The 15,427-nt window shown below is 36.7% G+C and overlaps 1 protein-coding gene across 1 annotated transcript; it reads right to left on the reverse strand.

Annotated features, from left to right (window-relative positions):
* Window positions 1-10,934: 10,934 nt before the first annotated feature.
* Window positions 10,935-14,283, reverse strand: LOC140856520 (F-box/kelch-repeat protein At1g57790-like). The gene is made up of 2 exons (XM_073254020.1): window positions 14,064-14,283; window positions 10,935-12,200 (listed from the first exon to the last, which is right to left on the reverse strand). The coding sequence occupies exon 2, from the start codon at window positions 12,195-12,197 to the stop codon at window positions 11,079-11,081; it is 1,119 nt and encodes a 372-aa protein (XP_073110121.1). The 5' UTR covers window positions 12,198-12,200; window positions 14,064-14,283; the 3' UTR covers window positions 10,935-11,078.
* Between the last annotated feature and the right edge of the window lie 1,144 nt (window positions 14,284-15,427).

Consider the following 15,427-nt stretch of genomic DNA (forward strand, 5'->3'; position numbering starts at 1 on the left):
GCCCCTTATCTCTAGTTTCAACCCAAAAACCCAATAGCTAGGCCATGTGGGATGTCCCATATAAATAAGGGAACAAGGGATGTGTCATGGGATCAAGGGGTGCCAACCTTTGACACTCCACTTTCTAACACGATGAATAAATTCACCATGTGGAATTATAGTGCAAGAAAGACTTCACACAGAAGGACTCTCCCTCTTCTATGTGTTATAAAAAACCCATATTAATTTGGTGACAAATCAAAGAAAATCTAGTTGAGAATTTAAGGCAACGTGTAATGATAAGTTCCTTCTTTAAGTAGGACTCTCCATCTTCACATGGTAATTAGAGTGGGGCGGCAATTTATTTTGGCATGATATCTGGTGGGTGTAGAGGAGTTCTTCTCCACTTGAAACTGTTCCAAGTTGGGTAGAAAACCAATTAAGATAGATCCAATCCCATTAGGTCAAAGATAACCGATCTAGGTTAGCTCAAACACTTTGATCTAAATCAATTTAAGAACTTGGGTTAATACAATATGCTAGCATATCAAATTAACCTATAAAATTTATATTAAACTTTAATTAAATCAGACCAAAATCAAATCTCAAAGTGTGTGACCTATTGGGTTCCAAATCTAGCTAGCAGTAGATCAAAACTTTCGACGTAATCCTAATTCGATGAGATTAGATCATCCGAAGAGTCCCAATCAACTATGACTCTTCCTAATTGATTCTAGAATTAAACTCTTTTAATTTTGATGAGTCTACAAGTTAAGATCGATATCTAATAATGTATCATGACTATCCAAAAGATTTAAAATTTTAATAAAAAATTATCAAAATATTCTTCAGTAGTAAGTTATCGTATAATTCAATCCTTCAGTCAAACAACATCCCAGATGAGCTGTGGGCATGGAAAAATATCAAATCCAATCACTTATCTTTATGTATCTCGATCATAAGGTGATGATTTAGTTGATGATATATTAGAAATTTTTTTCTAATTATCATCCTGCTTTGGTCAAAGACTTTCAGAATCATCAACCTATAAGATCATATAGGATGTTCGCTCTCCTTATTAGGAGTGACTGATTCCTTATTGATCACTCACAACCTCTATGCGCACTTCACTATATCCAGAACACCCCATACAAAGATCAAAGAATCAAGTTAGGAAGTGAACCAAAATATGAATCCATGTACATAAGGTACCATGACGATCTCAGATTAAAAGATCACTTACAAAACTCCCATTAGAGAATCATCAGTTGACATGTAAATAAAACTCCATCTGATATTCTCTCGCAGATCTATTCAGTGAACTCATTCTCTAATGAGCACCCATATCATTGTATCAGTGTTACCACACAAGTAGTTATGAGATTAACTATCCTCATTTCTGAGCATACATAGGATATGCCAGTCTTATAAGTATCATTAATCCCCGACTCAATATACCAATGACTAAAAATATTTTAGGTCATGGTTATCAAGGATTTAGGTCTCACTGGCGTGATCTCATCACGGCCCTAAAACTATTGTCCAGATCTATGGAGTTCATTATAATCTTAAGAACAAAAAGATGCAGCAGATAATGAATCAAAAATATTTATTTTATTAATAATATAAATATCAATTACATAAGTCTGAAAGATAAATTATAATAATCACCCTATCGCATCTCGTATGCGATTGGCTTGTAGGGTATTATTCTTTCAGATCCATCCAGATAAGTTTTCATATACAGAAAAATTATTTATGATCCATAAAATCGAAGCATACAACTTAAAATTCTTTCAACTCACAGAATCATATGTCTGTATTTTATTTTTTCATAGCTCTTTCAGATCATTGATTAACAGTCATAGATATACATAAATTTCATTATCTGGTACTTTCGAATCCGAAATCAATAGTGATATAAAAATAAATAGTTCTTTCATGCACTTTCAAAGTGACACATTATATACAACTAGCATCACAGGCCACATGCTGCAAGAAGTACTCAAATTATCAAAGAGATTAAATCCATCTATCGCTAGACCAAGCTGAATATTGCGCAGGTCTCTCGCAAAGTGCGGATGCTTTTCATCGAAGTCTTTCCATACTATGGAGTCAGCTGGATGGCTAAGTATGTTCTCCTCTGAAATTTGCTACTTATGATGCCATCTCATTTCTTTTACTATTTTTATGGATATATACAGTCTTTAAAGTCTTGGAATCAATAGAAAATACTTCAAAATCTTTTGAGATATCTTCTTTTTTTTCCTGTTATCAGTTTTGTACCTAGGCTCACTGTATTTCGGACATTCAGTTGCCTATTCATTATCCTTATAAAATAATATACAGTCATTTTTGCAGGTATATATAGGAATATAATCAAGTCTTAATTTTCGTATATATATTTTTACTTCAGAATACAATTTCAGATGTTTCTTTCCATCGGAAAGAGCTACTTTAATCAATGTCAAATTTTGATCAAATAACTTCTAACTCCATCGGTTCACGATTTTAATATGAAGTAATTTTATCAAAAACTCTAACTTAGATAACTTTGCATAATTTGGATAGAGTGACTCTCGTGTATCTCTTACAAACTTTATAAACTGTTCAGAAGTTCCTTCTACCTCAAGCTGGATATTGTGCTCATGATCAGAATTGCCTTCAGATGCACTGGTACTCATACGAATATTTGAGCAAACACCTTGATGTAAATCATCCAATAGTTCTCCTATACCACCATATTCGATAGGTTCAGTAGCATCACTATCATCTTCAGTATCGTCATCATCGTACACACCTTCATTCGGATCACCCTCCTTATATCATATCCAGCAAGTATACTTTTTATCCATACCATATTATAGTAGATGCTCCTCAACAAGTATTATGTGATGATATACCATATCGACATATCTTTTGCATGGATACTTTATCCAACTAGCACTGTCAGCCTTATGTCGTGCAAAGTCTATAAAATCTCAAATATTTTTTTGATATTCAGACAAAAAAATATCTCTAGCATTTATCTAACTTTTGTTGATATCCAACTAACAATAAACACGAAAACTATTAACAACAAAGAAATTTTCAGTGAAATTCTTTTGAACTGGATCTCGATCCGAATTTTGGATCGAATCTCGACCTAGATTCTAAACCAAATCCTGATCTAAATCCAGACATGGATCATTTTATACAAAACAGCACGCATTAAAGAACATAAACTGAACAATAACATAGAAAATCTCCTTCCATTAATTTAATGAAGCAAAGATATATGATCCTATCCATTTCAAATCATTACTAATAGGTGTGGCCCTATCCCTTTCAGAAAAGTAATAAACTTATTATTGTTATTAGTTGATATTTTATTTCATTATTGTAAAAATTTTGACAGCATCTTTTCATGATTCTCCAAGTATACGATGTGAATATGGTGCCTACGCATCTTATCTACCATATACTCGGAGAATAATGGACAGATAACTACTGAGTACTATATAATAAAATAAAATATCAACTATTAACAATAATAAGATTATTATTTTTTTTCAAAAAATCTGAATACGGGATATCCAAAAGTCGATTCTGATCAAGATCGACTCTTGAATAAAAATCTATGGCTCAATGCAATTTAACTACCATCTCGGAATATATATTTAAAGATGGATTTCTAATTTATCAAAAAAAAGTAATTCTGCATTGAAATTTTTTCATCAAAAATTTTAGTAACTTTTTTTAAAAATAAAAATATATTTTATATTTAATTATAATAAGTAAAAGCATACAAAATAGCATATAAAATAATTAAATTATAATAAGCAATAGCAATGTGTATTGTACTAGTGGAATAAAAAAAAATTATAAATTTCAGAAGTAACACTAAAAAATTTATGCAATAAATATAAAATAAACTATAAGTAGTTAAGCATGTAAAATAATATTAACAAAAAATAATAACATGAAACCTAATCTCGAGGGTTGGATGGTTTTTTATTTTTTTTAAAAATATTTTTTATCTTAAAATAATAAATAATTTTTTTCTAACATATTTTTTATCTAAACATATTTTTTTTCTTAAATATTTTTTTCTCTAAACGAGCTGCGAACTCGGCCGCCCACAACCCTTGCTCCACAACGTCGGTGTCGTCACCCACCCCGCACCGCCTAGACTGAGCCTCCACGACCCCCGCTCCCATGATGCCGTCACTGTCACCCACCCCTCCCGACCACCCCCTGCGGTGCCACCATCCTCTCCAACCCCCTACGATCGGGATCCCAAGTTGGATCCTGATCAGATCCCAATCTGGATCCCAATCCGAATCGGAATTTCGACTTGAATCCGACCTCGATTCAATTCGGATCGTGATCCAAATTTTATTTTTATTAATCAAAAAATAAAATATTTGATTAATATTCTATTTTTTTTACTTTTTTTTTCTTTTTTTCTCCCTCATTTTTCTCTTTCCTTCCTTCTTTCCCGCTATCACCCACCCCTCACCAGTCGACCCCCTCCCCGCAGTCACCCACCCCTCCCAAGTCGACCCCGTCCACCGGCTGACCCCCTCCCTGGCCCCGTGGTGCCGCTGTGTTGCCCTTGACCCCATCCCCACCCGGTGTCGCCATCGACCGCCCACCCCCACCCTACAACCTCCTCCGTCGGTCGACCCCCTCTCCGACCCCATGGCATTGCTGGCCGCCCATGGCCCCCTCCTGCCCCCGGCTGCCCACCGACCCCATCCCCACCCCGTGTGGCCCCCGACCGCCCACCCCTACCCTACAACCCCCTTCACCGACTGACCCCCTCCTCAGCCTCGTGGCGCCGCCGGCCGACCACGGCCCCATCTGTCTCCCCGTATCGTCCATGGCCGCCCTCCAATCCCATCCCCGCCCTCGTGTCGCCCCAAGCTGCCCACCCCCACCCTGCAACCCCCTCCGCCAGCTGACCTCTTCTCCGACCTCATGGCGTCGCTGGCAGCCCACCCCCCTACAACCTCCTCCACCCTTCGATGGCCCGATCAATCTTAAAAAAAAGGATTGGAAGAATCCTTACCTCTGGTGGATGGCGGATGACAACGGCGCGGACGGCTGTGCGGCAACGGTGCGGATGGAGGACAGTGGCGGCGATAGTGGAGATGGGCTTGCTGGCGGGAAGAGGGGGGAAGAGCTCGAAGTGGGAGAGAGGAGAGGGAGAGGGGAGAGCTCAAGGAGAGAGAAGAGGAGAGGGGAGAGCTCATGGAGAGGAAGAGGGTTTCGCGTGAAGAGACGTCGAGTTGACATGCATTGAATGCAGAACTATTAGCGATGAAAATTTTCGTCGCTAATACTATTATTAGCGACGAAAAATTATTTTCGTCGCCAATAATTTCCATCAAAAAAATTTTCTACTAAAATTTTTTTTTCTTCTACAAAAATTTCATCTAAAAATAAATTATTAGCGATGAAAAAAAATTTGATCGTTAATAAATTTATTAACGATGAAAAATTAATTTCCATCGCTAACAAATCCTGTCAAAATTTTTTTCCCTCTAACAATTTTTTCTTCAAAAAATTTTTAAAAAATTATTTCTAAAATAATTTTTTCAATGAAAATATTTTTGTCGTTAATAATTTTTTTCAATTAATAAAATTTTTATTTATAAAAATTGATTAAAATAATATTTTTAAAATATAATTATCGATGAAAAATATGTACATTTTGCTCAGACACTCATTCACTATTTTTTTTTTGGTTATGGAGACCAACCTGGCCATTGATGTGGATAAAGAATGATGCTTGCATGAACAGCTATAAATACAAACTCTATAACCCAGAGATTCAGCCAAAAATGTGTCTAGCATACGTATGCAAATATGACCATGCACGGGTGCATGTAGGAGAAGTGCGGGATGCAAGCTAGCACATGTACTTGGGATGATTCAAGTGTCCCACAGAGAAACATGCAAAGGGATACAAGCCAGCAAGCTAAGCTGGAAGCTCCTCGGGAAGTAGAGTATTACAAGATGAGTTTAGAATATTAAACTGAAATATTCCAACATCAATGAGTTTATGGGTATAACAACAGCGATATTTGGAAAAGATGGAGGCAGGACAACTACAAAAGTTACAGAGGTCTGCCAAGAAACAGGAAGAGAATATACGAAAATGGATTTACCAAAGTTACGAAACAGAGCTTGAGCACATAGATGGAATTCCAAACAAGAAAATGAAGGATTATTCTGATAGTAGCAGCAAATCATAAGTGCATGTGAAGCTAAGAAGTGAATCCGGTTAATTACAGAGAAGTGCCCATGTAATTTCTTGATCAATTTCCTAAAGCATTGCAAGTAACCTTAAGACATAGCCATGAGAGTCCAGAGGTGCCACATCAGAAGCTTGCAATTGTTAGCCTAGTTCCGGCTGTATTATCCGAGACCAAAAAGAAAAGTGGTAATTTTTATCTCTTGATAATCAAACACTGCACATTTTAGTTGCCACAACTATTTAAGGAAATAATCTCCCCCTCCCGGAGACGGGTTTTTTTTAATATTATTTTTTTAAAACTTAATTTCAAATTTACTCTTTATCCCAATTTATTTTCAAAAATACGGCGTTTGAGTTGACTGGGCCGCGATGCGGCGAAATTGCATGTGCATTTCAACATGAAATCTCAACATGCATTCCAAGGTGAGCTGAACTTGACACTGCATGTTCAATATGCATTTTAAGCCTACATTGCTTGCTACAGTTAAAATTTTAAAATATATAAAATTTAAATTAAAACCACATATTGAAGGTACAGTTTCGTATTGAACATGTAGTTTCATTCCGTTTTTTTTTCCTCCCTTCGTTCTGAGAGGCGAGAGCGGAAGATGTAAGAGGGCACGGGTTGGGGAGAGACCGCAGGGGGCATGAGGTGCGAGCACCGGGGCTGGGGGAGGGGAGATTTGTTGCGTGGAGCCGCAAGGGGCACGGGCTTCACTGGGGCCAGGGGGAGGAGGGGGGTTGTCGGATGGGGGGTGTTGCATGGAGCCGGAGGGGCGTGGGGTGCGGTTCAGGGGAGCCACGGAGGGCGTGGGGGGTCATAGGGGGTGCGGCACAGACAGTGACGGCCTAGACGTCACATGAGGAGAGGGAGGCGGCGAAGAAGCGAGGTCCGTGACGATGGGGAAGTCCGCTCATGGGGTCCGAGGGAAAGGGCATCGAAGAGCGGTGGCCAAGCAGAGGAGCCATGGATGGTGCACCAGAGGGGGTGAGTGCGGGTCAGTTGTGGGCAGAAGAAGGCGGAGGATCAGAGGGAAGAGAAAAACGAAAAGTCATATTACTTTATTAATAATAAAATATTATTATTATTAGAAATAGAAATAGAAGGTATTAATAATAAAATATTATTTTATTATGAAAATTTATGTTGAAGATTTTTTGTAATTTAGAAATAGAAGGTATTTATGTAATATGGCATAACATATTAGAATTAATAAAATGATATATTAATAAAATAAAATTTATATTGATAAAATAATATATTAATGTATTAATAATATGATATTTTATTAAAAATCAATAAATATATCTATTACTAAAATAAAAGTTTTATATGATAATAAAATATATATTATTTTAAAATAATTATATAATAAATAAAAATATTATTGTAAAATGATATATTTATTAAATAAAAATATGTCATTATCGATCCGATCCGATCCGATCCCTACTATCGATCTAATCTTCAAACGCTGATTCTTATTTCGGCAATTTATTTTCACTGATCCTTATGTCTGCTGATTTGAAGCTCATCCATTGGACTTAGCTTAATCTAGAAATCCTTTCAAACTTTAATAACTGCTCCATATAGCTGATCATAAAATAGATAGAGCAACTACAACGACTTCATCATTATTGTGTAAGTTTTGTTGGATCTGAAATGAATGATATTATCTGAAATAAGCTTTTGAATATAATTATGATTCAAATCAAATCTAATCAAATATTAAAATATAAAATATATTCAAATAAAATTTCTGTTCTCTATGGTCAGCTGCTCCACCCACCCGTCGCTACTCCACACCCCCTCCGATGCCATGTTGTATTATTATTATTAGTAGCATATCACCCGCACAATACACGGGATATTTTTTTTATTTAGTAAATATATCATTTTAAAATAATATTTTTATTTATTATATAATTATTTTAAAATAATATATATTTTATTATTATATAAAATTTTTATTTTAGTGATAAATATATTTATTAGTTTTTAATAAAATATCATATTATTAATACATTAATATATTATTTTATCAATATATATTTTATTTTATGAATATATCATTAATATATTACTTTTCATTTCTCTTTTCTCCTTTGATCCTCCACCTTCCTTTGCCCGTGGCCACCCTACACCCATTCCCTCCGACGTGCCACCCACAGTTCGTCTACTCGACTGCTGCTCCTCCGTGACCTTCCCTTGAGTCTTACGCTCGGACCTCCCCGTTGTCATGAACCTCCCCTCATCGTCGCCTCTCTCTTCCCATGTGACATCCAAGCCATTGCTATTTGCGCCACACCCTAGCGGCCCCCCACGACCCCACGTGTTGCACCCCACACACTCCATACAACACCCCCCATCCAGCATCCCCCCTCCTCCTCTAGCCTCGGCAAAGTCCGCATCTCGCACCTCTTGCGGCTCCACGTGATCCAGCCCCCCTCCCTCCACCCTCCTCCAGCCCTAGCATTTGCACCTCGCATCTTCTGCCCTTGCCCCTCAGTATGAAGTGAGGAAAAAAAAAAAAAAAAAAAAGAAACTATAGGTTGAACATGCTGTTTCAAATTGAAATTGCATGTCCAACATATGATTCCCATTTAAAATTTAAATTTTTTAAAATTTTAACTGTAGTGGGTCATGTTGATTTGAAATTGCATGTTCTAGCTCATCTTAAAATTGCATGATATGTTCAACGTACAATTTCACCATGTCACAGTCCAATCAGCCAAATATCGTACTTTGGAAAATAAGTTGGGATGAGGAGTAGATTTGGATTTATGTTTTAAAAAAATAATATTTAGTAAAAAACCCCTTGGAGCCAATGCGCCTTGGAACGTTGCTCCCAAGTAAGTCTATTCATTTTTATAGATCTGAAATAAATCTCTCTTAAGGGCCAACCTGTTCTCAAAATCAGAAGGAGAAAGGGAACAAAGTCCTCGTTACAGTCAAGGGCTTGAAATTTGGTAAGCAAATCAGATTTTCTTGATTTCTTTCAGAAATTTGGAGAACCATGCATTAGCATACTTGTAGGGATTGCTTTGTAATATACAATATACTACCATAACAACATTTGGCATCTTAAGTTGAATAGCAGCCATCCATTTTTCCCTTTAATTAGCTGCCAATATCAAAGCTAAATGCAGATGCTTGTTACATAAGATGCAAAATTGACACAGGGTAAGCATCTCCCATGATCCTCTTTATTAATGTGAATATTTCACTTCCACGAAACCTATCCATCTGTCTTTTCTCAAGTGCACAACATAAGTTTTAGAAGACCGCATGGGCGATTGTAAACAATTTAAGAATCATATCCATTTTGTCTTGGGATCTGATGCATGTGATGCAATTGGATTTGACCTTCCAATAACGTTAATCTTTCTAGTCCATTTCTATGGACAATCTCCAACTTTTAAATTTATTTAACTATGCTGATTCTCATCCTATCTGCAAAGTCTTTATTGTTTTCTTGTTTCTTGCTGGTGAACAGAGCCGAACACCGTGAGTCTTGGCTCAGATACAGCTTGTTGGATGATAAGGGCTTACATAAAGCAAAAAGTTAGGTACATGAAGATTTTAAGCAAAAAAGATCTATCATGCTCGGTGACTTGAGAAATCATATATAATATTCAGAGTTAGGACCTTTTCTTGCGTAATTTTGGCTTGGCCCAGAATGCAACACAAATTTTAGAGGGAATGGGGCCTTATCAGACTCTGATTTGTGCGTCTTTAGCAAACACCATAATGGATGGGAAAAAGCCTGGATGGTGCTGATGGTGATGTAGATTTAGGAATGGTAATATTATTTCAGAATTAGATGCTATTTTTAAAATATAATTCAAAATTTCTGAAGTTGTCAGGAAAAAAGAGGAAGAGACCAAGGTGCAGAATTTATTCACATGTTACTATTTAGGAATTCGCCGTAGATTCATCATTCTGCAGTACCTATGTTCTCTTATTTCCAAATATTCAATTTAAAATGAGAACGGTTCAAAATTTTGAAACTTTGGGCCTAGTAATTTTTACAAATAACTCCATTTATCATATGACCTGTTGGCAGAAATCCTTTCAGTTAAATTGTTATTCTACTTATTTTGGTCATTTACGATCAATCCAATAAGTTTAACTACAACTCTAAATCAAGTCAACTAGGCCTTGATTTTGAATTAATTGGGATTAGATCTATGAATCCTTTTCCTCCAGTCCGCTTAGTTTAGAGCCATACGTTTTGAATGATTTTGGGACGTCAAGTGCTTCCTTACCACTGCATTCCATATGATTTTGGATCTATCAAAATGTAACCGCTATCTTCATAATAGATGCTAATCAACTATAGAAGTGGCAGATTGAACACTACCCGAGAACACCCTTAGATGAGAAATCGCACAAATATTGACACAATAGATATGAAATTTCAAATACTTCTTACATCAGCTAATATAAATCAATATATTACAGAATATTAGTTGCCAAATTATATGTATGTCGGAGGTTTTTCAAACTATTTTCTTAAATATATTGAATAGGATGAGCATGATAACCTTCTAGAACAATGTAATTTTTGAGTGGTTCCTTGTGCATCACAAATTGGTACATAAAAAAGTTAGAAATTAGCAATCTACCAGTCGTTATGAGAGTTAAGCCACATAACAAACATTAATAATACCATTTTATTCAAGACTGGAATGAATATTGACACCATAGTTGGCTTAAAGATTCTTGATTTATTGAAGAGCAATAAAATAACCAACTCCATGACTACAATAAAATAACCAACTCCATGACTACAACTACATTTTGAGCAAGTCCTTATTCTTGTACATCTAGGCCTTTCCTATAGCAAATTCTTCACTCATCATCATACAAGCTTGGCTCAATCCAGAGACAATCCACCGGTTCTTTCACACCATAGAACTTAGGATAATACTCCCGACTTCTCATAGAATAGTATACTCCCTTCCTATGATCATCGTTGCTGAACCTAGGAAAGTATATCCTGCTTCCGAATTCTTTCTTTGGTGCTCGCACCGAGAGAGAAGTTCTAACATCCAAAAATAATGTTTCCTTTCCGAGATCGTCTACCTTCCTCCAAGTCATCTTTGATTTATCCAACCTAAATACAAGAATTGGCTTTGCAACATTACCATTGAAAACAGATAAGAGCTCTCCATTAGATTCCACCAAATAGCAATCTTCCAGCCTTCTCTCTTCATTCACCACAGAATGAATTGGTTTTGGCCTTTCAAGAACTGTCCATGTCATGTCCCTTGGATTGAAAACTCCAAGGTTTCCATATGAACCAAGGCAGTAGAAAAGGCCATGATGAAAAACAGGATTGTTGTGAGTTGCACAGAATGGGAGATTATTATCATACCATAGATCTTTCCAAGCATTGTCACCATGGCGCCACAATGAAATATAAACATAAGTACTGTTTGTACCTCCAATGCCAAAAACCACACAATCTGAAGATGTTGGTGGGGAAGAAAACGAAATGCCGGTGAAGCAGTACAAAGATTCATCAAGCTCTGGAAGATTGATGACTGTCTCAGTAAATGGATTGATTATAAATAAGGACAAATCACCTTCAGAAATCAAGACCCATCCATTCTTAGAGAAGCGTAAATCAAGTGGCTCATCTGATGAGAGTTCCTCAATCTCTATGCTGTAACTCTTTCCGTCAATAGGGTCAAAGAAGTTGCATTCCCCATCAGAACCTGAAGTATACATGAGCACTGGCATATGCTTTTTAGTTTGAAAGTTATCAGAGATTGAGTTCCAATTCTTGCAGACTGCATTAAAATGTATCTGGTCCACCCAAGAGAGATGTGCTGCAAATAACTCCACAATCTCCAATGGAAGATCTGACCATGGCCTTGATGTTGCATGCTCCTCCTCATTTTCATTTGAGGTGTGTAATTGAACTGCCTTTCCATGAGACATTTGGTCTAATGTGCTATCAGACATTTGCTAAAACAAAGGAAACAAACAATAAGTTAGTAAGTAATTTAGATGTTACAGCTCAAACCTGTCACCTGGGTTGACCAGGTGACATAGTTACATAAACTCTAGAGCCTTAGAGATTATGATCATATCCATCAAAAATTCAGCTATATTATTTGAACTAAATAAATACATCAATATCAAACAATAAAGTTTATAGTTTCGATGTTCATCCGACATCAAATAACTAACTAACTAATAATTCTGATGCTTGAACTCCATGCCCAACCCATCAAAACTATCCAAACTACACATCCTCTGACTAGAAAATAATATAATTGATGGATATGGGTTTCCTAGCTTAATAAGAAATGCCCACACATATCTCAATATAATAATAAAAATCAGAAATTATCAAATAATTATTACTTAGACAAATTTCATGCCATAAAATACCACAATCGTGCATAGCAACACGTCTTTTAGTACTGTACATCATGTCATATAATTATGTCAAATCACTATATATCAGATTCAATAATATTTAGGTACTCATCTCTAAACTACCATAACCATATTTTCAATCCATGGTCAGGCATCAATAATACGATATTTTCGACCTGTGGCAGGATATCAGTAGTAGCACATTTCGGCTTATGGCGGCATCAATAATGTCATATTTCCGACCTATGTTGAGCATCAATAATGTAGCTAGTCTAGAGCACTACAAACTATTATTCGATCACACAATTCAACTACATATTAAATAATTATGATTCAAGATCATACTCTTCTATAAAATTCGATACATACAAATATCAAAGTCCACCCAAACTAGAATTAGTGATATATGATACATAAATTCATATAGAACTATATATATACTTAATAAACAAGTATATAACAACTAGCCATAAAAACCACATTGATGCATGAAAATAGTGCATATATAAATAGGTGATCAATGTTTGAAAATTCTTACCTTTACTAGAGACAACTCAACTCAGTCTATACCCTGAGTTGAGAACTAGGGTGTCAAAAGGTTCTACTCAATGGTTTCCTATTCAGAAAATTGTTCCTCTACAAGATTAAACCCAATCAGCAAAAAAAAGATTTACCTAGTGAATTCAGCAATTTAAACCATCTATTAGTGTTCGCTGTGGATAAGAAGAATTTTATTCTGTTAAACTCATAATAGTTTTCCTTTTGACGTCTCCCAACTCATAAAGAGTAAACCCACTCATCAAAAGAAATTTACCTAGTTAATCTAGCAATCTAAACCATCTATTGTTGTGCACTATCGAGGATAAGAAGAATCTTATTCTTCTGTTCAACTCATAGTAGTTTTCCTTTTGACATCTCCCAACTTATACCCATTGTAGTAACTAAAATTGGGAATACAGAAACTCAATCTGTTGCATTTTTTTTTTTTTGGTAAATAAAATTGGGAATGCAGTTGAATTCACCTGCCACCGATTGCCATTAGATCTGAAAAACTGTTAATGTAGTCTAATTTAGAGAATGAGAAACAAACATGGGTAAGTTTGTTTCCTCTAAATCCATACCACATTTCCCACTACAGATCTTGAAAACTGTTGATATAGAGAATGCACAGGAGAAATTTGCTGCCTCTAAATAAATATCGCAGTACTCCTACTTGCTTCAAAGTAATTAGATGGCGAAGTCTTTATCATGCAGTTTAATGCGTAGATTTCAACTTTATGTCACGATGAGAGAGAAAGATTGAGTGAGAGAGAGAGACAGGGGAGACGAGAGAGACATAGCTCTCTCTTTGCTTCTTCAAACGGGGAACCCAACTTCATCCAAAAAAAAAAAAAAAGAAAAAAAAAAGAAAGAAAAAAAAAAAAAAAGGAAAAACGGGAAACCCACCACGCCTTCCCTCTTCTTCTCAAACACGGCCACGGTGACCCATGGCCGGTGACCCACAACGGCGTCCGGCGGTGAACAGGCGACGATCCCGGCAACGGCCACGGCTGGCGGTGGTCGATGAAGCAAAGAAGAAGAGGGAAACAAAAAAAACGAAAGGGGAGACCCTGTTCCCGGCCATCCAGCAGCTCGCCGGTCCACAGCAAGACATCGAAAGCGACCAGCAGGGCGGAAAAAAAAAAAAAAAAAAAAGGAAGAGAAGGAGGCAGACGGTGGATACCTCAGTTTGGCGAAGCCCAAAGGCGATTCCTGCAAGCCTTTCCGACAGAACTCTACGGGAAAACACCAAGAAAAAGCCTGTAATAGATGAGATCCTAAGAGGACGAGAAGGCATCCTTTTATAGATGAGATCTTAGAGTTTTAGCGGAATTTGGCTGGCCCTAGGACTCCCGGTGTCCGCCGGAGTCAGGAGAGGAACAAGACTCCCAATCGGAGTCTCATCCTTTAGCACGTGCTAGGCACGCGTGACCCACGGGTCCGGGTCTCTTCGGGCCCGCCCATGGGCTAAGAGCTGGGCTATTACAGAGAAATAGGGAGAATATGAATTGTAAGTCATAAATCCCAATCATGCTTATGCAGTCAATCAAGAGGACTCGGTGCGTGAGATGATGATAAATATGTGCCCTCATACCAGATGAGTTTGCTTCGGCCTCTACAGAAAGCATGTATTATTTATCGTAAAGATAGATTCGCTATATGAAAAGACAATTTGGGGAGATAAAGAAAAGCATCGGATAAAACTGATCACATCTGATGCTTTCATACATGCAAATTATTAATTGTCTCTCGTTATGTTTGGTAGGCTATATATTATTGGTCCTTATTGGAGGGAATTTGACCGTAATGCATCAGTTCTGAAGTAGACTAAAATGGAGGGGGATGTTAAGGAAGACATAATATTTTGAAATGAAGGCAGTGGGAAAGAAGGGCTTGTGACTCTAGTAAAAGTTAGATCCAGATTACTAGGATTATACAGTGCCTCATAATGATCTTGAATTGTTTCAGTATTTGTATAGAATATTAAGTTGATGATACCCGATTTCAAACACATCAACTCAAATCAATTGTAACAAATAAAAGTATTGGACATGTTGTTAGAGACCAAGAAGGTATAATATCCTAGCATATTCTAAGTAAATATAGAGAGAAGCGCTTAGGATGGCACTTGGAGGACTTAACCGTGTGATTACACAAAGCAATCTTCCTGAAAGGTGTGGACCAGAGCTAACATCTAGTTATATTTCAATTGGTGGAGCAGGTACTAACCAAACTAATTTTGAAGTTCTTGATGCCGCAACGGTTTTATA

Source organism: Elaeis guineensis, chromosome 3 (assembly GCF_000442705.2).
Source record: "Elaeis guineensis isolate ETL-2024a chromosome 3, EG11, whole genome shotgun sequence".
NCBI lineage: Eukaryota > Viridiplantae > Streptophyta > Magnoliopsida > Arecales > Arecaceae > Elaeis > Elaeis guineensis.